The sequence below is a fragment of the Odontesthes bonariensis genome, chromosome 13 (genome assembly GCF_027942865.1).
Source record: "Odontesthes bonariensis isolate fOdoBon6 chromosome 13, fOdoBon6.hap1, whole genome shotgun sequence".
Taxonomy (NCBI): domain Eukaryota; kingdom Metazoa; phylum Chordata; class Actinopteri; order Atheriniformes; family Atherinopsidae; genus Odontesthes; species Odontesthes bonariensis.
Genome location: NC_134518.1, coordinates 3143695 through 3168683, shown reverse-complemented (window position 1 = coordinate 3168683; position 24989 = coordinate 3143695). Strand labels below are relative to the sequence as shown.

Sequence of the window (24989 nt, the reverse complement as noted above, 5' to 3'; positions counted from 1 at the left end):
CTCAAAAGCAAGATAAAATGTCAAAAGAATAAAAGGTGTATAGATCAGCTCCAGTGTTCCCTCTCTTAGGTGAAGTGGAGAGATGTTTTGTTATCTGGCAAATCAAAATGTGAAGTTTTCAGAATATATGGATGTCTGAGAGAAAGAGTGGTAGGACCATCCAGTCTTTTATCAAAGGACAGTTCAAAGGCAAAGCTCTGTGTATTAGGGATCTATCCTGATCACTTTGTACCGGGCTCCAAAATTGCTCCCATCATTGATCTATCCCTGCTACAGGCTAGGAGAGTGATTGCATTGAGGTGGAAAAGTATGGACAGCCCTACACAGGGAATGTGGTTACGGGAAATGGCGTCATGCTTGACACTGGAGAAACTAACTTATGTTGCCAAAGGGAAACTAAACAAATTCACAGGAATATGGGACACTTTTATGCAGTTCCTGGAAAGTTATTTGACTGAAATTAATGTCTAAACTTCAAAGGGCGGCGTTTGTGGACGCTGGCTTGCCTCTTATAAATACATAGGACCCCTATTGATTTTTTTTTTTGTTGTTGTTGTTGTTGTTGTTTGTTTTGTTGTTGTTTGTTTTGTTTTTTTCCCTGACTGTGCTGTCGGGGGTGGGGGGAGGAGGGATATTTGTAATGTTACTGTCCCTGTGACTGAATGTTCTTTCTAAAAAACAATAAACATATTGTTAATAAAAAAAAGGACAGTTCAAAAGCCAGTATTGGAGCACCAGGGAAGCAAGACAATGCCAAGTCCCATTGTGTGGGAAAATTCCACTACTTAATTTTGTGTTTAAATTTCAGTGCCCACCAAAATATTTTACATCAAGAAACATGGAACAAGTATCCACATCATTATTATTGCTTTCTGTCAGCTTGAAGCCATTCTGTTTGCCCACTTAATATATGGGTTGGGTTAACATAATGTTCCCTTAAACAAAACTGAATCTTGTTGAATGAATGAAAACTGATCCATCTGAAACAGCATGACTAACACAAGTAAGCCCCATAAAACCTATACTAGTTCATTCAACAACAACTAATGTGAAATGAGTGCAGTAGAGCTCAAGTAAATAAATGTAAGCAACTCTAATGGATCATGTTGATTTAGTTTGATCCAACAAATTGGCTCTTTTTTTTAAATCTTCATTCAGCAAGTTTTTATTGTGAATTTACATCCAGCCAATTGGAATGTGTCCCACTCTGGTCAAATATTGGCAGACCCTCACATCTCCCAAACCCAACCTCTGGAGTGGCTGTGTGAACAGTGACGGCAGAGAGGTCTGCAGCAAATACACCACACAGTCTCCTGCAAACTGCCCGTGAGATTCATGCATGTACAGAGCAATAAGCAGATTTAAGGATGAGTGGAAAGACTCCTTTGATCGCACCAGTTCATTTATTAAAAGAAATAGGTCAACGCACATTTATTTAGGATAGGATTGTAAAGCTTATTTTGCAAAGATAAGAGAATGTATCCGCCAGTGTAACATAAACGTGTGTGTGTTTTCTCAGGTAAAGGAAAGACTCCTCTCCGGCGAAGCAACAACGTGGCTGCTTCGCCAAAGGCTCAGGTTTCACAGAGCAGCTGTGAGAAAAGCTGTCAGGTGACCAGTGAACAGATTAAGGCAGATATAAAGGCTGCCACCGAGATCAGCAAGAGGACCAGCAATAAAGGAGTTGCCACTGAGACTGTGGAGGCCACGGCAAGAGCAGCGGCTGGCAGTGGGACGCTACAGCCCACACCGAGGACCAGAGTGAGGCCAGTCACTGGACCTATGAGCAGGGAGGGGCCGGCTGCAGCTCCATCGGGGCATGTGGGTGGATGTGGGCGAGGGGTGGAGGGTAATTCCCACAGATCAACTACAGACAGAGCCACAGGATCTGTGAGGACTAATGACTGTGCCCGGTCTGAAGCACAGGTCGGGGAGGGTGGGGAGCGGTGGAGCTCTGGTCCTGCCGGTGTGGACACGTTGGAGTCGAGGAACGCTGCTGTCAGCCCCCCTCATGGGAAAGCAGCACAGCAGGAGGGACACGAGGAGCCACAGCTTGCCCCAGCTCCACCTGCCTCCGTTGGTTTTAGTTCGCGGCACAGTCAAGCCCGTCAGGACTTTGTTCCTCGGCGGCCTTTGACGAGATCTTGCACTCGTACGTCTTCTGTGCCTTTGTTACCTGAGACAGGTAAGACTGAAGTTACAGAGGACACATTATGGGTCACCCCAGAGCAGTGCAAACTGGGTTTGGTAGTGAAGGCTTGGACCTGTGGAATAATGATGACACACAGGAAGTTCAGTAAAACGGTTGTGCTGTACAGATTGAGGAGTTCTACCAAAGTGTGCATGACAGTGTCTACCGTGAAACATTGTGGAGGAGTAGGAAATATATACAACAAAAAGTTTCTTTAACTGTAAATATGTCCTAACTGGACCATTACATGTGCTGCACTGGTCAACCTGATGTTGGCTGAACACACACTTGGTTAAACGTGTTAATGTGTTGCTCACCTGGGTGGAGTAGGTATTACTATGGCTTTAGTCCCTGTCCCCATGTAAACAATGTGCTGACATGTGTTTATTCCCTTTAAAAGATCTCCATCCTGGCCTAAAAGATCTCCATCCTGACCTAAAAGATCCCCATCCTGACCTAAAAGATCCCCATCCTGACCTAAAAGATCTCCATCCTGGCCTAAAAGATCCCCATCCTGACCTAAAAGATCCCCATCCTGACCTAAAAGATCCCCATCCTGACCTAAAAGATCTCCATCCTGGCCTAAAAGATCTCCATCCTGACCTAAAAGATCCCCATCCTGACCTAAAAGATCTCCATCCTGGCCTAATAGATTTCCATCCTGACCTAAAAGATCTCCATCCTGACCAAAACGATTTCCATCCTGACCTAAAAGATCTCCATCCTGACCTAAAAGATCTCCATCCTGGCCTAATAGATTTCCATCCTGACCTAAAAGATCTCCATCCTGACCTAAAAGATCTCCATCCTGGCCTAATAGATTTCCATCCTGACCTAAAAGATCTCCATCCTGGCCTAAATGATTTCCATCCTGGCCTAATAGATTTCCATCCTGACCTAAAAGATCTCCATCCTGGCCTAAAAGATTTCCATCCTGGCCTAAAAGATTTCCATCCTGGCCTAAAAGATTTCCATCCTGGCCTAAAAGATTTCCATCCTGGCCTAAAAGATCTCCATCCTGACCTAAAAGATCTCCATCCTGGCCTAAAAGATTTCCATCCTGGCCTAAAAGATTTCCATCCTGGCCTAAAAGATTTCCATCCTGGCCTAAAAGATTTCCATCCTGGCCTAAAAGATTTCCATCCTGGCCTAAAAGATCTCCATCCTGGCCTAATAGATTTCCATCCTGGCCTAAAAGATCTCCATCCTGACCTAAAAGATCTCTATCCTGGCCTAAAAGATCTCCATCCTGACCTAAAAGATCTCCATCCTGGCCTAAAAAGATTTCCATCCTGGCCTAAAAAGATTTCCATCCTGACCTAAAAGATCTCCATCCTGACCTAAAAGATCTCCATCCTGACCTAAAAGATCTCCATCCTGGCCTAATAGATTTCCATCCTGACCTAAAAGATCTCCATCCTGGCCTAAAAGATCTCCATCCTGGCCTAAAAGATTTCCATCCTGGCCTAAAAGATCTCCATCCTGGCCTAATAGATTTCCATCCTGGCCTAAAAGATCTCCATCCTGGCCTAAAAGATCTCCATCCTGACCTAAAAGATCTCCATCCTGGCCTAAAAGATCTCCATCCTGACCTAAAAGATCTCCATCCTGGCCTAAAAGATCTCCATCCTGGCCTAAAAGATTTCCATCCTGGCCTAAAAGATCTCCATCCTGGCCTAATAGATTTCCATCCTGGCCTAATAGATTTCCATCCTGGCCTAAAAGATCTCCATCCTGGCCTAAAAGATCTCCATCCTGACCTAGAAGATCTCCATCCTGGCCTAATAGATCTCCATCCTGACCTAATAGATTTCCATCCTGACCTAAAAGATTTCCATCCTGACCTAAAAGATCTCCATCCTGGCCTAAAAGATCTCCATCCTGACCTAGAAGATCTCCATCCTGGCCTAAAAGATCTCCATCCTGACCTAAAAGATCAAGTGTGTTTGTCAGGGTCGTAGTGGCGAAGTAAATTTGTAGTTTTTAATGAATAATAATGATGTATATCTTTTTAAATTCAAGTAATTGTGATGATTATTTAAAAATAAGGCCAAAATAGAATATAGGCTAACTACAAACAGTGCATATTTAAGAGCAGTTTTCAGTCTTTCACATGTAAGTTGATTTAATGAATTTCAAAATGGCTGTTTTCCACGTCCACAGGAGTGATCGGCTCAATATGTCATTTGAATTGTTATCAGTTTAGTGTGAGCTCTCTAGATTTTTTTGTTTAGTGATGTTAACATCGGTTAATGTGTGACAGAGAAATGATCTGATTTTGCTGCATTGATTCATCCTACATAGATGTGCTGTGTGTCTCTGTGACAAACTTCAAATATTTAGCACTCATTTGGCTGCTTCATTGGCAGTAAAATGTGAACGTTATTGTCATGGAAGTGATGTGTTTGGTCTTTTTGTTCTGTAGATCTTTCAAGAGCGAGGCCTCGAGTCGCTGTTAGAAGGAAACGAATGACTGACAAATCAACCAGCACCTCAGACCCAGTCACTGAGGATGACCATGTGCAGGTACACACAGCCAGAACCTGACTGCAGCGTTGGTTTGTTTTCAGTCTTCCATTCATGTCAGAGTGACATGTGGAAGGAGGCTTCACTGGGCCTCCATGCTAACGACAGTTACATGCTCTCAGGTTGTTAGTCTCTCTTGAATTCTTTCTTATTTCTTCAAATATGAACTACAAACTTCAATTTTCATTTGAGGATGAATTGATGACCAAAAGTGAAGCTTACCCTGAACTTAAGAAGTGTGTGTTTTGGCCATAACTCCAGGAATTCAACCTCTAAGCGCCATAGGTGGTCACAATCAAAATGCTTGGTTATTTATTTAGTCTTTTTTACACTGTTAGCGAGTGGAAAAAGATGCCAAATGAAAGTGTGGTAGTCTTTGTTGTTATCAGTGGCAGTTCTGCACGTTACTGATGTGAACACAGCAGCTCCTTTTCACTGTGAAGTCTGGGCACAGATCCCTTTTTGCTTCACAGAAACACACATTTCCAGACATTTTCTCATTGAGACTCTGAAACTTACTGCAAGAGAGCGGTGTGGTTTTCTCCCAAGTGGTGGAACAGTAGACCAGGACAGTTTACATGTCTTTAGTGGACTTGGAGAAGGCTTCCAACTGTGTCCCCCGGGGGTGTGCTGCAGGAACACGGGGCACCTGAGTAGCTTCTGTAGGCTCCTCAGTCCCTGTATAACTAAATCCAAAGCTGGGTCTGCATTCTTGGTGGAACCTGTTTAAGGTGCATGTTGGATTGTGACAGGGCTGCCCCTGGTCACTGATCCTGTCCAGGATCTGGAGGTGTAGTCATGGAGAGGAGGGCGTGGGAACCTCAGGGTTCCATCTCTGCTTTCTGCACATCATGTGGTTCGGTTGGCTTCTTCAAGCCGTGACGTTCAGCTGCTCTGGAGCGGTTCATGGCTGAGTCTGAAGCAGCTGGGATGAAAGTCGGCTCCTCCAAATCTTATGGATGGTTCTCAACCAGAAAACGGTGGAGTTATCAATTCAGCCATCCGTCACAGAGCCAACGGGTCATCCCTCTCCCCAGCGACCGCCTGCAGCTCCTCCTGGGGGATCCTGAGGTGTTCACAACCACAGTAATTCTCATTATTCATGTTGACTGTGTAAATAGTTGGAAAAAAGACTTTGTCTTTGGTTTCTCTCTTGCTTTTTTGGACATGCAGTGATGGGCCATAACATTCTGACCATCTGCCTAATGCTGAGTTGGTCCACCTCAGTCTGCCTCTGAGCAGTCAGGATGTGGACAAAGAACATCTGAGGATGTCCTGCTGTGTCTTGTACTGGGACCTTTGCAACTGATACTTTCTGGATTGTGCTGACTTCCCACAGATCCATTGGATCCTGGCAGAGTCTGGCCTCTGAACTCCCCACATTTCAATCTGACTCTTTTGTGTTCCTTCAGCCCTTCCTAAGTAGTTTAGCTTTTTAGTGTTGTTGCCTATCAGTGTAAATGCTTGTGGTGAATACGACTTTTTCAAAATGATATGTGGCATCATCTCTTATTTGTATTATTGACATGTTGAAATGTTTTTGCTTGCACAGGTTTTGACTCTGAAGAGTAAAAACTTGGTGGGCATCACACTGACCAACTGTGGAATCACTGACCTGGTCCTGAAAGACTGTCCCAAGATGATGTTCATTCATGGTAACCAGCCGACACTGGTGTAACTGATACTGAGACACACACACACACACACACACACACACACACACACCCCAGTCCTGTTTTATTGTTCAGCAGCAACAGTTTAGATTAAAGAAGAGGCTTCTACAGCGGCCCCCACATAATAATCCTATCCTTTGTCCTACATTCATTAGTCATAGTTAGGGGTGGGCATTCCATACAATTTTCTTAATCCATCGTCGGGACAATTAACGATCAATTTCATTAAATAATCATTAAAGAAAAAAGATTAATTAATCCATTATTTAACTTTTTATATATTAAAAATGCAATTAAAATAGAAAATCCAGCTTGTTTTCCTGGTTTATTACAAGAAGAAGAACTCTTGTGGCGGTTAAACTGCCGTTCAGCGGTTAAACCTGAGGATGGCGCTCTAAAGCAGAGGAGCCTGCAGCTGCGAGCCGGCACTCTTAAACACAATCCACCCTCGTTTGTTCCAAAATAATAATGATAAAAAAAATCACGTTAAACGATACCTTAACCAAAAACATAAAACTACTTAGGTGTGACAGGTTTTGTCAAAATGGAACTGAAAAACTATCCAAAAAGAGGGTGAGAGAGAGATGGCCTACCTAACAGTTAATTAGGCTACTTAACAGAGCCTCATAAAAGTAACTAGTTGGCCTAACTCACATACAACTTCAGCACCAGTCGACTGATTTTTGTTGGTAACATGAGCACATCAACATGCTCTGGGGTCAGAGGCCACCGCAGTCAGTCCAGCCGCCGGAAACACCCGCTCTGAGGGGACTGACGTTGCTGGGATGCACCGGTACCTCACACTACGCAACACAGCCAGCATTTTATCCATAAAAAAACAACGTGATCCACCAAATTCTTAACCATCAATTATCAATTCGTCGATTAATCACGCCCATCCCGAGTCATAGTACGTTCCCACACCACCTGTCTGTAGGAAGGAATAACTGGATGAGAACTTAAGTTACATGTTGCACAAATGTTGCTCAAAGCCAACTTATACCTGAAGGATGGGTTGAAATGCATCACGTAGAAACTTTCACCGGGGAAAGAAAAAATAGTCTGATTTATCAGTTGATCACACTTTAGCTACTCGACTGATGGATAGAACATGAGGTGGGTATCTTTTCTCTTTCTGAATGTCCAAACATCACAATAATGTAGGAAGCATGTCCAGCTTGATATTAAGTTTTGACTTTTTATTGCTACTTTTTGAGGGAGGAAATTTGTTTCTTTATTTCCAATTAGAATACTGTTTCCATAAAAATGACCTGTGTAAACTGGACATGCCAACATGCAATGCCCTTTAAAGCATTTAAACCATACATTTGACTAAAGGGTGAAAGTTGAGTCAAATCATGTCCTGATTTTGAATTTGAGGGATTCAACAGGTGAGCATTTGAGTTTAAAAGATGCTTTTCTTTTATGGATCCTTGCAAGGATTTTGTAAGGGCATCTTCAAAAGTTTCATCACCCATCTCACACACAGAAATCTTTGTGTGTGTGTGTGTGTGTGTGTGTGTGTGTGTGTGTGTGTGTGTGTGTGTGTGTGTGTGTGTGTGTGTGTGTGTGTGTGTGTGTGTGTGTGTGTGTGAAATCTCCTTTAATAATGAATGGAGTGCATTTGTGAGTTCTTCAGACACAGTTGCAATTCTTCCAGATCTTCATCCAAGTTTTCACAGAGTTTTCTAACAGTTGTTCTTGAACTTGTAAACTGAGTCAGAAATCCTTCCCCTCTCTCTGCAGCCACCAGATGTCGGGTGCTGAAGCAGCTGCGAATAGACCGAGCCCCCATCGTGAACCGGTTTGACTACGCTCAGTGTAAGAAGCTGGACATGATCCAGGTTCTGGATCAGATCCTGAGGATGCCTCCTGAGCGGAACCGCATCATCTACATGCGACCTATGCACCAGGTAAGGAATCTGGAATGTCAGCTCTGTTTCCATGGAAACTCGGAGAGCTGCCCAAAGTTCTGCTGTGCTTCTATGATGTTCCAGTCTTAGTTTACAGCTGCATGCTGTGTCCACAAAGAGTCCAGCATCCACTCCCAGCTGTGGACCACTTCAGAGTCACTCACCCTCAGCACACTGACGTACACCTGGAATCAGAAGCTTTCCACGCACGTTCTCAGATATGGGCCCTTTTTGCTGCCATTGTTTTTCTGTAAATGAAGTGAGATTCTATTTTTTTGTGGGAAGTACCTATTAGCAGTCATCGTCTTCCCTGCAGCAGTCAGAGTGTTTGGAGAATAACGAGCTTTCCTGAGAGGGCCACCAGACAGGCCAGTTTGGCAATTACTCAGCAAAATGCCAAGTAGTTCAAGCTTTTGATATCTTACTTGATCTGTGAGTGTTGCAGTACTGTAAATGGGTGCTGCTTCGCTGCGGCTCACTGTTAACATCTACCGGTAAAGCCAGAAGGTAACAACCGGGTAGAAATCTGTGGTCTTTCCTAAGAGTCTGGAGCTGCTTGCTGTGCGGCCGTCCTCAGAGTCAGACAGAGCGCTGTACCTGCTGACACTCCTGCTTTGTCCTCTGTGCTCATCTGCTGTGAGAGGCTCTAAAAGACTCCCTCTTGCCCTCGTAGACCCATCTGGTGTTGGCAGTAGTGATGTCCTTTCTTCATCTCTGGGGTCAGTGGTTTCTCCGTCTCCTCTCGCAGCATCCAGAGGGGGCTGTGCTTCCTTTCTTCCTCAGACGAGCTATCCCTGTCGCTGTCCTCCTCAGAAAAAATATCTCCCCAAATATTATGTCAGTCACCCATCCATGTTTAAACTAATTTCGTTACTACAGTCAGATAAGACAAGAGTTATTCATAAGTTAGGTGCCTACCTGAAGTGTGTCCTCCCTTTGTTTAAGTGAGACTTTATTATATGGGTTATTTATTTATTTATTTGTTTGTCTGCATTTCTGTTTTGCTTTGTTTTGTTTTGTTCTATTTTGTCATATTTGTTCTATGACATGAGTATGTAGCCTACAGCCCCGCTGCTTGCTGCGTTTGCTTGTTAATGTTGTTTGATATGTGTTTGTGCTTCATACCACGTATGTGGTCGTGAGAAAAATAAAAAAAAGTGAAGTGAAGAATGGAAATAGGCCAGTCTGTCATTAGCGTTGTCGCCCAGCACCTCGCCCCAATCTATTTCTGCGCGGTGCTATTCATCACTTGAGGACGGAGGTAAACTTGTTGCTTCACCACTCAGAGCTCCAGCTGCTTTTCAGCAGCCCCTCACTGCTGGATCCACTTAGCATGACTGACAGTGTGGCTAATCCAGTTAGCCTGGTTAGCGCCATATGCCACCTTTCTCTGCAACTCGCCACCAACAGTAACCCGATGGCAGCTGGACATTTTGAACCCGCCCATGCAGTGTTATAGATCTGCTTGTTAAAACCTTTCTGCTCTCTGCACTTCTCAAACATGCTGCTGAATCATGGCTGCTGGAGTCGCAGTCTTCACTCATTTGTTATATAAATAAAGATTGATTGATTCAAGATCTAGAATTCTGTCTCAGATCTGCTCTTCCTGTGTTAAATGATTGAAAATGTTCTAAATAAACATTTAATACACAAGGGTTTAGCAGTCGGGCTTTAAGTCTAAGTGAGAGAAGGCCAAGGGTTTGCAGCGCTGTCAGCAAAGCAAAGGGTGGCTACTCTTTTTTTGTTTACTACATAATTCCATATGTGTTCATTCATAGTTTTGATGCCTTCAGTGAGAATAAACAGTCATGAAAATAAAGAAAAGCCATTAAATGAGAAGGTGTGTTAAAACCTTTGACTGGCAGTGTGCATACATTTAGAATATCCATTTGTAACATGGCACATATGTTAGTTAGGGTATCTGTTCCCTTTTTCTGTAATTTAAGATGAATGGCAGAGGGAAGGAGGCCGTTTTTAAATCCTGCCTTGTTGCACCTCACTGTCCTGGACCTCTGTGCAGAGGAGAGGATTAGGAAGTACTGGTGAAGTGGATGGGTGGTGTCTTTAAATGCTTGGAATAGCTTTAAGGTTTTGTCCTTTTGTCTTTAATATTTCTTTGGTCTTTAATTCTTTCTGGAATGTGTTCATTATGTGTCTTGAATATGACCTTTTTAAGCAGACAGCATGCAGAGAAATGTTATTGTTTGAAAAATAAAAACATTTGAATCATTGAATTTAAATGATTCATTTCTTATTTGTACACCTACAGTACCTATTCATTTTAAATGGGTCGGTTTGACTTGTTCTGAGCACACAGAGTGAAGGTACTGTCTATAAAGCTTTGCTCTGTGCTTCTCTCTCTTCTCTTCAGATTGACTCAGTAGCACTGGAGCGTCAGCTCTTCCAGGGACCGTATCCCTATCATATTGCTATAGTGCACGAGTTCAGCAATCCTCCAAATATCCGCAACAAAGTACGCATTCGCAGCTGGATGGACACCATCGCTAACATCAGCCAGTAAGTAATGCATCTCTGCAGCTCTAACCACAATGCAGCAGTCCACCTTAGTTAGGCTTTATTTCAGATACCGTGGAAACAGTGTTAGAGTTCACCCAGTGTCTGAGGACAGCTGAGCACGAGTGTGAACACGCTCTGAGCACGAGTGTGAACGCGCTCCGAGCACGAGTGTGAACACGCTCCGAGCACGAGTGTGAACGCGCTCTGAGCACGAGTGTGAACACGCTCCGAGCACGAGTGTGAACACGCTCCGAGCACGAGTGTGAACACGCTCCGAGCACGAGTGTGAACGCGCTCCGAGCACGAGTGTGAACGCGCTCCGAGCACGAGTGTGAACGCGCTCCGAGCACGAGTGTGAACGCGCTCCGAGCACGAGTGTGAACACGCTCCGAGCACGAGTGTGAACGCGCACGAGTGGGAACGCGCTCCGAGCACGAGTGTGAACGCGCTCCGAGCACGAGTGTGAACGCGCTCCGAGCACGAGTGTGAACACGCTCCGAGCACGAGTGTGAACACGCTCCGAGCACGAGTGTGAAAGTTGAGCATCTCTCAACTTTCGTCGCGTCGCTTGCGACACGTCACTCACATCGCATTGCTCACAATGCCAGTTGCTCAGAACGCCGGTTGCTCCTGTTGCTCAGAACGCCGGTTGCTCCTGTCGCTCCTGTTGCTCAGAACGCCGGTTGCTCCTGACGCTCCTGTTGCTCAGAACGCCGGTTGCTCCTGTCGCTCCTGTTGCTCAGAATGCCAGTTGCTCCTGTTGCTCAGAACGCCGGTTGCTCCTGTTGCTCAGAACGCCAGTTGCTCCTGACGCTCCTGTTGCTCACAACGCCGGTTGCTCCTGTTGCTCAGAATGCCAGTTGCTCCTGTCGCTCCTGTTGCTCAGAACGCCAGTTGCTCCTGACGCTCCTGTTGCTCAGAACGCCGGTTGCTCCTGACGCTCCTGTTGCTCAGAACGCCGGTTGCTCCTGTCGCTCCTGTTGCTCAGAACGCCGGTTGCTCCTGTCGCTCCTGTTGCTCAGAACGCCGGTTGCTCCTGTTGCTCAGAATGCCAGTTGCTCCTGTCGCTCCTGTTGCTCAGAACGCCGGTTGCTCCTGGCGCTCCTGTTGCTCAGAACGCCGGTTGCTCCTGTTGCTCAGAACGCTGGTTGCTCCTGTCGCTCCTGTTGCTCAGAACGCCGGTTGCTCCTGTTGCTCAGAACGCCGGTTGCTCCTGACGCTCCTGTTGCTCAGAACGCCAGTTGCTCCTGACGCTCCTGTTGCTCACAACGCCGGTTGCTCCTGACGCTCTTGTTGCTCACAACGCCGGTTGCTCCTGTCGCTCCTGTTGCTCAGAACGCCGGTTGCTCCTGTCGCTCCTGTTGCTCAGAACGCCGGTTGCTCCTGTCGCTCCTGTTGCTCAGAACGCCGGTTGCTCCTGTCGCTCCTGTTGCTCAGAACGCCGGTTGCTCCTGTCGCTCCTGTTGCTCAGAACGCCGGTTGCTCCTGTCGCTCCTGTTGCTCAGAACGCCGGTTGCTCCTGTCGCTCCTGTTGCTCACAACGCCGGTTGCTCCTGACGCTCCTGTTGCTCACAACGCCGGTTGCTCCTGTCGCTCCTGTTGCTCAGAACGCCGGTTGCTCCTGTCGCTCCTGTTGCTCAGAACGCCGGTTGCTCCTGACGCTCCTGTTGCTCAGAACGCCGGTTGCTCCTGTCGCTCCTGTTGCTCAGAACGCCGGTTGCTCCTGTTGCTCAGAATGCCAGTTGCTCCTGGCGCTCCTGTTGCTCAGAACGCCGGTTGCTCCTGTTGCTCAGAACGCTGGTTGCTCCTGTCGCTCCTGTTGCTCAGAACGCCGGTTGCTCCTGTTGCTCAGAACGCCGGTTGCTCCTGACGCTCCTGTTGCTCAGAACGCCAGTTGCTCCTGACGCTCCTGTTGCTCACAACGCCGGTTGCTCCTGACGCTCTTGTTGCTCACAACGCCGGTTGCTCCTGTCGCTCCTGTTGCTCAGAACGCCGGTTGCTCCTGTCGCTCCTGTTGCTCAGAACGCCGGTTGCTCCTGTCGCTCCTGTTGCTCAGAACGCCGGTTGCTCCTGTCGCTCCTGTTGCTCAGAACGCCGGTTGCTCCTGTCGCTCCTGTTGCTCAGAACGCCGGTTGCTCCTGTCGCTCCTGTTGCTCAGAACGCCGGTTGCTCCTGTCGCTCCTGTTGCTCACAACGCCGGTTGCTCCTGACGCTCCTGTTGCTCACAACGCCGGTTGCTCCTGTCGCTCCTGTTGCTCAGAACGCCGGTTGCTCCTGTCGCTCCTGTTGCTCAGAACGCCGGTTGCTCCTGTCGCTCCTGTTGCTCAGAACGCCGGTTGCTCCTGACGCTCCTGTTGCTCAGAACGCCGGTTGCTCCTGACGCTCCTGAAAATGAATGGCAGGTGGCAGCTGCGGTCGCTTTTGGTGGGAGCGCCCAGTTACGAAGCCAAAGGCGCCGAAAAACAACCCACAGATGACACAGATGACTTGGTCTCGCTCCAGGTGGCAACGCATCCACATTATTGGAGTCAAAGAGGGAATAGTAAAAGGATAACCCCACAGACTTTGTTGCTGAACTAGCTACTGGGAGAAGAAAGCTTTGGCAACAAACCTGTCGAGGTTGACCGAGCACACAGGGTCTGCGGAATGGCAGAAACATCTGATGGGCCCCCACCGCCCACGGATCCATCATAACCCAGGCAAGGAAAGCATCCTGAGACTTTCTTCAGAGGTTTCCCCTGCAGTACGAGGGCATGCGCTTCTACATCGTCCTGGGTCCTGGGTCCTGCGACCTGCGGTGAGGAAGCAACGGCAGCATTTCGACAGCATCAGATGCAGATGCGGATTGGTGGAGTCCAGATGCGGCTTCAGATACCCAGCGATGTTCGTGGTGTCGGTCAGCTCAGACAAACGCTCATTCACCAACCCAGAAGATGCTGAGCAGTTCCTCGACGACAACAATGTACCACAGTAGACAGACACCCCCATTAAAGGTACAGAGGATGGATGAATGCAGCTCCAGAGGACGGATGGATGCAGCTCCAGAGGACGGATGGATGCAGCTCCAGAGGACGGATGGATGCAGCTCCAGAGGACGGATGGATGCAGCTCCAGAGGACGGATGAATGCAGCTCCAGAGGACGGATGAATGCAGCTCCAGAGGACGGATGGATGCAGCTCCAGAGGACGGATGGATGCAGCTCCAGAGGACGGATGGATGCAGCTCCAGAGGACGGATGGATTCAGCTCCAGAGGACGGATGGATGCAGCTCCAGAGGACGGAGGAATGCAGCTCCAGAGGACGGAGGAATGCAGCTGTCCAGACGCACATGGACAGTTTGCTTATGACACGCCAGCACCCCAGAATATCATCTGTCTTTATTAGAGGGCAAGAACACGATATGTCACTTTATGCAGATGACATATCATATCAGACATATCATGGAGGTATGTTTCGAGCAAGCAGCATGCAAGGGGACCTCTCTCAGAGCCCTATTGAACAGCCCCATCATGAGAAGCAAATCTCGGTTCAAAGATAACATGATACACAATTCAATAAAAATCTGAAATTAAATTAAATCACACTTGAAGGCCCCAAAATGTACAGGGGATATTTCACTCAAAGGCTTTTAATAGGCTGTACAAAGCCTGCCCCCTGGTGGCCATTCTGTGATCAGCAGGTGACTTGAGTCGGTACTCTGAAGAGTACAGCAGAGCTCTTAGATCCAAGGACTCGGGTCAGCTGGTCCAGTCCAGAGTCCAGACTAAACATGGAGAAGCAGCATTTAGCTGTTATGCTGCAAACAAGTGGAACAAACTGCCAGTGGAGATTAAACTTTCACCAAATGGAGACGTTTTTAAATCCAGGTTAAAAACATTTCTTTTCTTTTATTTGTTTCTCTTTATATTCTTTTATATTTCATATGTATTTTTAATGCTTCTTCCACTCCCCGCTGCAATGCTTTTATTTGATGTGAAGCACTGAATTGTTTTCTGCATGACATGTGCGATACAAATAAACTGGACCTGTATATTTTGGTGCTATTTTGGCCAAAAGACTTCCTTTGAGGCATTGGAAGTCTGATATCGTCCCGTCATTTGAAATGTGGATGAGGGAGCTTGGTGATACCCTATGGATGTAAAAGAAACTTGGATCCAATTAAACAGTTGGAGGGGTAATTTTTGATCAAGTATGGGAGCCGGTCTTAAAACACCTGAAGACAACTCAGATCAGCTGATGCTGATCGTTGATCAGATCCTTTGTCTTGTCTTCTGCTGTTTTATTTCATTTGTTGCCGGAGACTCGACTTCTTTGAACTTTTTCTCTGCCATCTGTGCACTATTTATTTCCAGCTTAGACTTGCATTCACTTTGTTTAGTTACCTTTCCCATCTTGTGTAGAAATCCATGAAATGATTTTCTACTAACTATTTTTTTAACTGATCCAGTTTTAAAACCTTTTTCTTTTAACGGCTTGTTTTTTTTAAACCTTTTTGTAGAAAACTTGTAAAACTATAATTTCTTTGTTAGTAACAAGTATTCTACTGTGTGCAACTTGCAATACAAATGTTTTTTAGAAAATGACCTCCCTGATCTCTTTGTGTTGTCTCTCAGGGAGTTGATCAAGTACGAGTTTTTCCCAGAGGCCACTAGAACAGAAGAAGATGTGAAGAAGTATCCCAAGTACCCCTGGGGGCGGGACATCTACACACTTGAGGGTAAAATAATCGCACCGTGACACATTTAACCTGCAGTGCACTTTTACAGGAGCAGAATCTTATGGGATGCACAAACGAATGTCTGGATCTACAATGTGTTCCTCTTCTCAGATTCCCAAATCTTTTCTGTTTTTGCTTCTCTCTTCAGTAAAAAATTATTTTTTACTTTTTATTCCTTGTAAATCTTTTTTTTTTTTTTTTTTTCTATCTTATTGTCCTTGCTGCTGTAACACTGCATTTCTCCACAGTGGGACGAATAAAGGACCATCTTATCGTATCTTATCTCCAGTTTCCTCATCGGGTCCAACAAGCCCGTAGAAGATGCAGTGTAAAACTGATGCTTTTTGAACAAAACGCCTTCCTTTTAGAGAGCTGAACTGAAAATAAGATTCTCAGGATTGATACAATCCTCATGAAAGGAGACTCTGATCCAGGCTGGCTGTAATACGAGCAGGCGGCTCAGCTTGAGACAGAGCAGATACATGCTTGTCACAAGTTCCTGCTCCAGCACTGAACCTGCACATTGAACTGTTTATGTGCTCTCTGCTACACTCATATATTTGTAATATGTCTTGTCCTGCTAACCATGTTTAGACTGAACTTAGATGCTTGCCTCTTCCCTGTGGTGAGTCTCTGTGCTCTCCTCTTCTCACCTCAGCATGGAGCTCTTCACAGCAACAAAGTTTAAAACATTTTGAATGTTTTTGGAGCCTGAGAACATTCTTTTATGATTAGAAGTGGTGAGCAGATCCATTTCAAAGCCACGGCCTCTCACCCAGGCGCATCATCCTGGTGTTGTCAGCTTCGCTTCCTGCTCGTTTGGATGCTTTGTCCATGTTTAGGATGTCCTGCCTGCCTCTGTGCCCTCTGGACAGGGTCATGGCATCAACATAGTCACACACCCTTGGTGGAAACTCTCAACATTTATAAGCTTTTGAAAGTTGTGACATTTATTTCTCAAGTCACAGCATCAGAATTAAAACTTAATTTTGGCTTTAAGTTGGAAATTTTAGGATTTTTGACAAATTTTTCCATTGATTACGTTAGTCAAAATATAGTAGTGTCTCACTAATAGTCCTCGCTTTTGATATGTCTGCTATTTTTTCTTTTTTATGGCACTTTTTGTGTTGCAATCTTTGAGAAAAGATTGTTTCTAATATCTCAAAACAAAGACGCATGTCTTTGTTATTATCTGTGTAACCAATGGTAATCTAATAAGCCATACAAGTCGCATTAGATTTGAGTTCGCTTTCAAATTAATGCTGCTCCAAACAATGACACATAGTGAACAAAATGAAATGTCAGCTGGAATATTGAGTTTCTAATTCTATGCACATGGTAAAGTGTGCACATTTTAGCTTCAGCGAAACCAAAGGATGAGCAAGCGTAGTGCCCCAGCTGCTGGTTTTCTTACCCACAGTGCTGCTGTCAGACTGCACAGAGGTGAGAGGCTTCTCTGCTTTCAGAGAAAACTCTTCGGCAACATGAAATTTGACATGAATCCACTGCGTTTTGGATCTGTCAAGAGCCACAAACACACGCAGACAGATCTGTGTGTCAGCCCATGCAGGTGCACAGGAAGCTTTTCAATGATAAGATCTATATATGCGTGTGTGTGTATATATATGTGTATGTATATATATATATATATATATATAAATAAACTTACAAACATACACAATGACTTGGGTGTAATGTTGGGAGATCTATCTATCCTATCTATATGTTTTTAACCTGGATTTAAAAGTGCTTACAGTTGGGGCTGATTTCAGTTCTGCTGGTAGTTTGTTCCAGTTGTGTGCAGCAGAACAGCTAAAAGCTTCTTCACCGGGTCTAGTTTGAGCTCTGGCCTCCACTATCTGACCTGAGTCAGTGGATCTCAGAGCTCTGCTGGGTTTATACTCTGCTAGCATGTCATTCATGTATTCTGGACCTAAACCATTCCGTGATATGTAGACGAGCAGCAGAACTTTAAAATCTATTCTGTATCTGACCGGGAGCCAATGTAAAGGGATGGGGACCTCTGAGAAGTCTTTCTTTGTTGACGTGGTCCTCCTGCTGTGTTGGTGTTGTTCAGGTGTGGTGGATGGCGCTCCCTACAGCATGATCACAGACTTCCCTTGGCTCAGGACTCTAAGAGCTGCTGATCCCAACAGCTATGCCCGCTGTGACTTTGAAGATGATGAAAGCAGTAAGTGATCTGTCTAATCAGCAGGTACTGTATGTGACAGTAAAATCAGAAGGTTGATGTGTTTCTCTGTGCCCTGTGTTAGCCACCATCTACGCCCCGCGGCGGAAAGGACAGCTGTCTGCTGACATCTGCATGGAGACCATTGGTGAGGAGATCTCAGAGTGCAGGCAGAGCAGAAGAGGAGTGTTTCAGAGAGTGGTGGTCCTTTTCCTTCATCACTGTGATACACCTGGAGAGCCTGTGGACGATGACTATATCTAGACACCAAAGAACACTCCTGTCAATCACACCAAGAGGTCCATTCAATAGTTTGAGTCACTGATGAGACTGGAAGAGAGGTAGTGTGCAGTCTGTTTGCTGTGCCCAGACCCACTAACATGCACGTGATGACTATAAGACTCAATTAGCTTCATGGAGAAGGATCAACTCAGTCAGAGATGCTGGTAAACTTCCCTTGCACTGCTGAGGTGGACTTTGTGGCTTCTTTGGAAACAGGGTGTTTTTAGGCTTTTGGGATTAGTTTCAGCTGAAAGGCTGGATCGGGTTTCAACCTTTTTGGTCCTGTTAGAAGATTTAAGTGGATAATGTTTACAATGTCTGGAACATCTGTTGCATATTCTTATTTTCTGAGCAAAATCTTAAGGCAGATAGATCTGAGCACCCTATTATAAGCATCCAATCTCAAATGAAAGCCTGGGAAAAGCTCTCTCACAGCCAGCTTAAGGCCTTAAAGCCTCATCTGCTCCACTAGCATTTTTAGTGCTTTTCCTTGTTTGCCATTAGAAGACCTGCAGCAAAGGAATATGTTCTGGTTTGGCTTTAATACTTCTTCTCAGTACCAGAATGGATTATTCCAACCCGCTTCCTTCCAGAAACCAGTCAGTTTTTCTTCTGGAGTAGATATTTTCCCATCATGCAGATGGAATGATGGATGATGGTTCTGAATGATGGAAGCTGTGTCAATAGTTTTCTCTCATTAAACATCACATGTCAGCCATGTTGAATGTAGTTTCTGCGCATGTTCAACTTTTCGGGCTGTGCCAGGCACACTTCACCAGATTTTCTCTTAACCAACCCTTTTCTCAAGAGTGGAGAAGTTAAAAGGACACCTACCAACCAGGACACCTACAGGACAGTACACCTACCTACCAACCAGTACACCTACAGGACAGCACACCTACCAACCAGTACACCTACAGGACAGCACATCTATAGGACAGTACACCTACCTACCATACAGTACACCTACCTACCAACCAGTACACCTACAGTACAGTACACCTACAGGACAGCACACCTACCAACCAGTACACCTACAGGACAGCACATCTATAGGACAGTACACCTACCTACCAACCAGTACACCTACAGTACAGCACACCTACAGGACAGCACACCTACAGTACAGTACACCTACAGGACAGCACACCTACCAACCAGTACACCTACAGGACAGCACATCTATAGGACAGTACACCTACCTACCATACAGTACACCTACCTACCAACCAGTACACCTACAGTACAGCACACCTACAGGACAGCACACCTACAGTACAGTACACCTACAGGACAGCACACCTACCAACTAGTACACCTACAGGACAGTACACCTAAAGGACAGCACACCTACCAACTAGTACACCTACAGGACAGCACACCTACCAACTAGTACACCTACAGGACAGCACATCTACCAACCAGTACACCTACAGGACAGCACACCTACCAACCAGTACACCTACAGGACAGCACACCTACCAACTAGTACACCTACAGGACAGTACACCTACAGGACAGCACACCTACCAACTAGTACACCTACAGGACAGCACATCTACCAACCAGTACACCTACAGGACAGCACACCTACCAACTAGAACACCTACAGGACAGCACACCTACCAACCAGTACACCTACAGGACAGCACACCTACAGGACAGCACACCTACCAACCAGTACACCTACAGGACAGCACACCTACAGGACAGCACACCTACCAACCAGTACACCTACAGGACAGCACACCTACCAACCAGTACACCTACAGGACAGCACACCTACCAACTAGTACACCTACAGGACAGCACACCTACCAACTAGTACACCTACAGGACAGCACACCTACCAACCAGCACACCTACCGGACAGCACACCTACCGGACAGCACACCTACCGGACAGTACACCTACAGGACAGTACACCTACCGATCTGTACACCTACAGGACAGTACACCTACAGGACAGCACACCTACCAACTAGTACACCTACAGGACAGCACACCTACCAACTAGTACACCTACAGGACAGCACACCTACCAACCAGTACACCTACAGGACAGCACACCTACCAACCAGTACACCTACAGGACAGCACACCTACCAACCAGCACACCTACAGGACAGTACACCTACCGATCTGTACACCTACCGATCTGTACACCTACAGGACAGTACACCTACAGGACAGCACACCTACCAACTAGTACACCTACAGGACAGTACACCTACCAACTAGTACACCTACAGGACAGCACACCTACCAACCAGCACACCTACCAACCAGCACACCTACAAGACAGTACACCTACCGATCTGTACACCTACAGGACAGCACACCTACCAACCAGTACACCTACAGGACAGCACACCTACAGGACAGTACACCTACAGGACAGCACACCTACCAACCAGTGCACCTACAGGACAGCACACCAACCAACCAGTACACCTACAGGACAGCACACCAACCAACCAGTACACCTACAGGACAGCACACCTAGCAACCAGTACACCTACAGAACAGCACACCTAGCAACCAGTACACCTACAGGACAGCACACCTACCAACTAGTACACCTACAGGACAGCACACCTACCAACTAGTACACCTACAGGACAGCACACCTACCAACCAGCACACCTACAGGACAGCACACCTACAGGACAGCACACCTACAGGACAGTACACCTACCGATCTGTACACCTACAGGACGGCACACCTACCAACCAGTACACCTACAGGACAGCACACCTACCGACCAGCACACCTACAGGACAGTACACCTACCAACTAGTACACCTACAGGACAGCACACCTACAGGACAGCACACCTACCAACCAGTACACCTACAGGACAGCACACCAACCAACCAGTACACCTACAGGACAGTACACCTACTAACCAGTACACCTACAGGACAGTACACTTACAGGACAGCACACCTACTAACCAGTACACCTACAGGACAGCACACCAACCAACCTGTACACCTACAGGACAGCACACCTACCAACTAGTACACCTACAGGACAGCACACCTACAGGACAGTACACCTACAGGACAGCACACCTACCAACCAGTACACCTACAGGACAGCACACCTACCAACCAGTACACCTACAGGACAGCACACCTACCAACCAGTACACCTACAGGACAGCACACCAACCAACCAGTACACCTACAGGACAGTACACCTACTAACCAGTACACCTACAGGACAGTACACCTACAGGACAGTACACCTACAGGACAGTACACCTACAGGACAGCACACCTACCAACCAGTGCACCTACAGGACAGCACACCTACAGGACAGCACACCTACCAACCAGTACACCTACAGGACAGCACACCAACCAACCAGTGCACCTACAGGACAGCACACCTAGCAACCAGTACACCTACAGGACAGCACACTTAGCAACCAGTACACCTACAGGACAGCACACCAACCAACCAGTACACCTACAGGACAGTACACCTACTAACCAGTACACCTACAGGACAGTACACCTACAGGACAGCACACCAACCAACCTGTACACCTACAGGACAGCACACCTACCAACTAGTACACCTACAGGACAGCACACCTACAGGACAGCACACCTACAGGACAGTACACCTACAGGACAGCACACCTACAGGACAGCACACCTACAGGACAGCACACCTACAGGACAGCACACCTACAGGACGGCACACCTACAGGACAGCACACTCGGTAACAAAGTTAAAGCAGTCAGAGAGCAGCAATCTGCTCAGCTGTGCTTCACTTGTTATTAGTCCTCTCCTCTTGATACCCATCATGGACTTCTACATTAACGTATATTATGTTGGAAAATTTTGATGCTGCCTTAACGAAACTTTTCATGGGTTTTAGCATGAACAAACCATCAGTTGTTTAAAACCTGAAGAGAGTTTTGTCTTGTCGAACTTGTTTTGTTGTTTAGGATGAATAATTGAAGGTACTGATTCACTCAAGATGCATATTTCATTTTCAAGTGTGTGAATGGATTTGGGTTGGAAAAAAGATTAACTACTTTCATCAGTCAATCAGATGCAAATGATTTTTCTATTTGGATTGATTATGAAGTGTTTCAAACCTTCTGTGTATTCATGATTGTACACATCATGGATGAAAGGATTCTTAAGTTGTCTGTATACAGAAAGAAACAGATTATTTGCATCCAGAAAAGTAAAATAATGGAGCATAATCCTTGTTTAGTCCTTATTTCTGATTCAAATAGTACACTGCATACACTTTCTCAGTAATTCATGTTATTCTACAACACATACAATGTCGCTCAAGTGTAATTGAATCTGAAACTTGCTCTCTTAACTTGGGCTGCCAATCAGTGGAGTGCTTTGATGCATATCGTGCATAAGAATAATTCTTCAAGCACCTCAACCTGTATCGCTTTTGGGTGAGAATCTTCCAGAGAGTGGCAGGAAGTTTGGAACTTTTCAGGTCAAAGGCAGACAGTAAATCAACTTCCAACCAGCCCATGCTGATTGATAACGGCTCCCAGCTGTTCTCTTCTTCCACCCTGGTGGCATCGGACCTGAGGTGGTGCCACATCCATTCAGGATTCTGTCTATTCCATCTACACTTTAAGTTCATCTCAAGGTTAAGGTCAAGGGAGATCTGTTGTCATTTCAACTATCTCCAGGTGATACAGTACATGGTGAGCTGAAACGTTCCTGCGACGGTCATGCTGCTACATACAACACTCGGACAGTTACTGAAGGTTTGCGTATGCATTGAAAGTCAGGACAACATAAAGTCAACACTTTAGACAGAATAAAGTGACTAATAAGAATGTGATATGGTGCAGTTTCCATACCAGACAGTGATGCAGCTGCTAAGGATGCCCTCGATAGTCTCTCTGTAGAAGGTGGTGAGGGTGTGTGGAAGGCTGAAAGATGGGCTTTCCTTAACTTTGGCAGAAAATGGAGATGCTGCTGAGCTTTCTTGACTCTGGAGCTGGGGTTGAGGGACCAGAGGTTCTCCGCCAGGTGAACACTCAGAAATTCAATGTTCTTGACAATCTTCACAAGAGGATCTGTTGATCTTCAGTATGAAATGGTTGCTCCGTGGATACCTGAAGTCAGCAGTCATGTCTTTTGATTTGTTCACGTTGAGAGACGTGTTGCAGACTCTGCACCAGTCCGTTAGCCGTTGCACCTCCCTGTATGCTGACTAGCTGCAAACGTGATGATGTGATTCGACCTGTGCATTACTGCTCAGTCGTGAGTCAGCAGTGTGAACAGCAGTGGACTGAGCACACAGCCCTGGGGGAACCCGGTGCTTCAGGAAGTAGTAGGATACAGTTGCAGAGGGAGGTGTCCAGGCCCAGCAGGCTCAGCTTTCCAATCAGGTGCTGAGGAATGATTGTGCTGAAAGCTGAACTAAAGTCTATGAACAGCATTTGTAGATCCAGTATGTGTCCTTTATTGTCCAGGTGGGTGAGGACCAAGTGTGCGGTGGTGGCAGCGGCATTGTCCGTTGAACGGTAAGGGCGATGGATGAGCTGCAAGGGGTCCACTGTGGGTAACAGCAGGGTCTTGAGGCAGGACACAGGAGACTCCGGTTGGGGCATCAAATGGGAGATGGATTCATTATTAGCAAATATTGAAAGTGTTAAAGGACAGGTATTGATATTCAGTGAAATTCTTAAAACCTATTACATCCTATTATCCTACAGGGCACAACTGACAAAAGTCAGAGGCGTGTAACTAAAAGCCAGTATCAGTCTCAAAATATGATGGTCTACACGTGTAAATGTGGGACAGAAATGATACGTACAGAACAGATATGAGGGCTAAGAATCCGAGCACTGACCTTCACAACCAACAGTTATCACAGGGAACATACACAATGACCACAAACCACTTCTCCTTTAAAATAGCATAATAGTTTATTAAAGTGGGCACAATGATGAAATCAATGGTTTTGTTGTCTACTAAGCTAATCCTATGTACAAAGTAAACGAGCAATGGAAGGAAAACTATTAGTCTGTGTGTGTGCGTGTATGGACGTTTGTATAAGAGAAGAGGAAAGGACCACGAGACAAAATGGTAGCCGTGATCATGTGACGGTGAGGGCACAAGATGGCAGCTGTGACCATGTGCTCAGTAAGTTACGAGTTAGTCAGAGAAGCTTCAACAATGGTTGACATGTAGCCCACATGTTACCTGGAGATCTGTGGCCTCTTTGTCTGTGTAAAGACGTTTGCCAGCATGTGAAAGCGAATGGCAGGCCTGCTACAGTGGCGTGCTACAGCAGCATGCTATGGCAGGCATGCTCCAGCAGGCCTGCTACAGCAGGCGTGCTCTCGGGGGGCATGAGTTAACTCCTCACATCGGCTGTGGTCAGACACAGTGCCTGGACACGAGGAGAAGGGGTGGACTTTCCTTACTGTCATGTGGTTCAGCATGTTTTCTGACCATGTATGCACTTTGCTGCTCGGATGGCCCGACACAGGTTGACCCACGCTGATCTTCAGGCTGACGTATTGCCTGCTCTGAAGATGGAGTCTTGGTTCTTCAGCAGCTCACGCACCTCTGAGTCTTCCACAGCTTTTTGTTGGTGTAGCAACGGTCTTGGAGATGGTGACATCATCGATGCCATCGCTAAAGTGGACATTAAATAAAAATCTCACCTCAGGTGTTTCTCGGCGCTTTGTTTTGTGAAATATGAAGATTATCTCAGGGTACTTGAACCCTCCTGATTTTGGACACAACAGGTAGGTTGCAGTTTGGGAATTTTTTCTCAATAACTTTTTATTTACTTGTTCTCAAGTCAAGTTTTTTTTCTTTTTCTCTCATTTCATTTTTTTGGAAAAGTTCACTTTCAACAAAAACCCTTGATTGTCTGATGGGAATGCCTCAATAATTGTAGTTTTTAAAATCTATTTGAAAAGTATTTTTTATTGGGGTCCTAGCAGCGAAGCTGCAGGAACCCA

At 46.0% G+C, this 24989-nt stretch overlaps 1 protein-coding gene across 1 annotated transcript in view; it reads left to right on the top strand.

Moving 5' to 3' along the window:
- The window catches only part of fbxo38 (F-box protein 38), a 46101-nt gene extending 26222 nt beyond the window's left edge, over window positions 1-19879 (top strand). Inside the window, exons 14-21 of the mRNA XM_075480819.1 lie at window positions 1520-2185; window positions 4617-4717; window positions 6270-6372; window positions 8137-8303; window positions 10675-10820; window positions 15435-15538; window positions 17616-17729; window positions 17812-19879. Of these exons, the coding sequence (XP_075336934.1) occupies window positions 1520-2185; window positions 4617-4717; window positions 6270-6372; window positions 8137-8303; window positions 10675-10820; window positions 15435-15538; window positions 17616-17729; window positions 17812-17990 (1580 nt within the window). The 3' untranslated portion in view covers window positions 17991-19879. The remainder of the gene's footprint in view (window positions 1-1519; window positions 2186-4616; window positions 4718-6269; window positions 6373-8136; window positions 8304-10674; window positions 10821-15434; window positions 15539-17615; window positions 17730-17811) is intronic.
- Window positions 19880-24989: the final 5110 nt, after the last annotated feature.